Here is a 2500-nt window from a genome sequence, read left to right as displayed (position 1 = left end):
TTTTTTTTAATTATATTTTACTTGATTGTATTTTTATATCAATCCAAATTAAAACTGAATTATAAATAAAATCAAATACAAAATATAAAAAATAATGCATATATAAATGAACCAATTGTGGAATATTTTGAAAAATTTTGCACTATATATGCATTATTTATTTTATCATTTAAATTTTTATTGATTTAAAGTGATCTAAATTAATAAAATAAAATATAATAAAAATAATAGTTTTAAATGTTGTTGTATATAGATTTTTATTTGTCCTCGAGAGGAAATTTGTTTCCACCGTAGATCCGTACATAACACAAACACACATAACATGTTAAATTAACAACATATCATAATACCATTAAAAAAAGAAAGAAAAAAACAACAACGAGAGAGCATACGTGACGCATCAATGGCCGATTTCTTATGTATTTAGAGGTCGTATAGATACAGGAACAAAACTCTTACTATACCAGGCCTTTCTACACATCGGTAACCTATACCTACGGCCAGAAGGCAGGGGGATCAAATATTGTACATGGACCAGTTGTGAGATTTGTGAGTTATGATTGGGTATTGATTTGAAACTCACCTACACAGTCGCAGCACTCCTCCCAGAGAGAGCTCAAACACAGCATACACTCTTTACAGCACGAACAGTTCCCCTCCGTCGGCCGGCACTGACAAAGCCCCTGCACACACACACACACACACAAAATATACATTATGAAAGGTAAACATACAAGGGGAAAAAATGACATGACGTGGAGGAAGTCTGGCTTACATAAACACGATCACCAAACACATGTGCTTTAGAGACCTGTGAGTCTTGACGGAAACATCAAGATCTTTCAGCTGTAACAGTTAAAAGCAAACCACCCAACAAGACAAAGCATACGCAAACATGAGAAATAACACCAGGCTGAAAAGAAACAGAGCTGCAAACTGTTCCACGCTGGAAAAAAAAACGTCAAATGCCCCAGCGGAGAGGGGAAAAAGAGTGACCGAAACCTGGGACACATTTAGAGTTATAATTACAGAGAAAACAGCAGCCAGCTGAATGAAGGAGAACACAGACACACACATTTGGCTCTCTGCGTTTCGTGTTTTGCCAGCAGTTGCGAGGAAGAGGTCAACTTCCAGATGTGTGTGTGTGTGTGCCATTAAACAGAAAGAAAGTTACAAAAGAAAAAACTACAGAAAACCCAATACCTGAAAACACACGTGGCCCAGATACTTCCAAAAGAAACAAGCCCAGACAATTCCCGATCCCTGCCCAGTCCTCTTTAGTTGGGGGAATTGCGTGTGTGATTTTCATGCATTCCTTAAAAGAATGATCGAGCCAAACAGCATAAAAGCCATAAAAGCTCTGTTTACTTCAGTTCGAGACACTGAAGCACAACCTGTACGAACACAGCCTCACTAAACTCATGCTGTACCCTGGAACCGATCCACAGATTCCTTTGAGGAGGAGATGATTCTGCCCAGCTGGGAAATGAAGGAATAGTCACCAGCTTCCTATCACTATAATGCCTGATAACGTCTGCAAGATTCAGTAAAGTAACTGGTCAATTGGGATCCAACTAATATCAGTTATCAAAACTAATGTATGAAGAGCCAGTCACTTAACAAATAAAATGTATTTATTTAATGAATGAATAAATACTTTCTTATATATATATTTATATATATATATGAAGACTTCAGATGCAAAAGCCTCTAAGTGCCATATGAAATTTTCTTCTAAAATGAGTATTTTTATCAAGCTCATTTATTTAAGTTCAGTAATTTCACTTTTAATGACATTCAATAGGTAATTTTCATTGCCATTAAAGTGGAATAAGTGAACATAAACATACAAGCTTGATAAAAATACTCATTTTAGAAGAAAATTTCAGATGGAGGCTTTTGCATCTGAACTCTTCATATATATATAAATATAAAAGAAAAAAAGAAAAAATCCATATAAATCAGTATCAGTATTGGTATCAGTGATCCTGGCCTTCATTCATAGTGCTTAGTAAAAAAAAATGTCATTAAACAAATATTTAAAATAGACTTTATGTTGTTTCTACATTATTTTGGAGATTCAACGTGAAATATCACAGCATAAAAAAATATTAAAAACTTCAGCTGCGATTTTAGGTGTGATTGATCATGATTAATTACATTAAAAAAATGTGATTAATTAGTTATTTTTTAAATATATATATATATATATATATATACATATAGTTCTCACTGTTAATTTATTAGGCTGGCAGTTATAAAGTAATATTATTACATAAATAAATACATAAATGCCTACATTCTTGGTAAAGTATGCACAATGGAATTCATTGGACTGTGAACACCTGCGGTTCTCTTCTGCTTCAGTCCTCAACCGGCTGACATTCACTCCTCCTCTCTTCCCTGGCTCTCCAGGAGGAAAAACATCTCTATAATTAAACGACTCGTTCGCTTAAAAATTCTGTCATTATTTACTCTCCTGTATGCCGTTATTTTTTTT

At 34.0% G+C, this 2500-nt stretch overlaps 1 protein-coding gene across 1 annotated transcript in view; it reads right to left on the bottom strand.

Moving 5' to 3' along the window:
* twsg1a (twisted gastrulation BMP signaling modulator 1a) overlaps positions 1-2500 on the bottom strand; it is an 11912-nt gene that overhangs the window by 4411 nt on the left and 5001 nt on the right. The window contains exon 3 of the mRNA XM_084120049.1: positions 584-683. Coding sequence (XP_083976175.1) covers positions 584-683 — 100 coding nt within the window. The remainder of the gene's footprint in view (positions 1-583; positions 684-2500) is intronic.

Source organism: Abramis brama, assembly GCF_963993115.1.
Source record: "Abramis brama genome assembly, chromosome: 7".
Lineage (NCBI taxonomy): Eukaryota > Metazoa > Chordata > Actinopteri > Cypriniformes > Leuciscidae > Abramis > Abramis brama.
The sequence above is the reverse complement of the archived record's forward strand: the minus strand, read 5'-3'. Positions and strand labels throughout refer to the sequence as shown.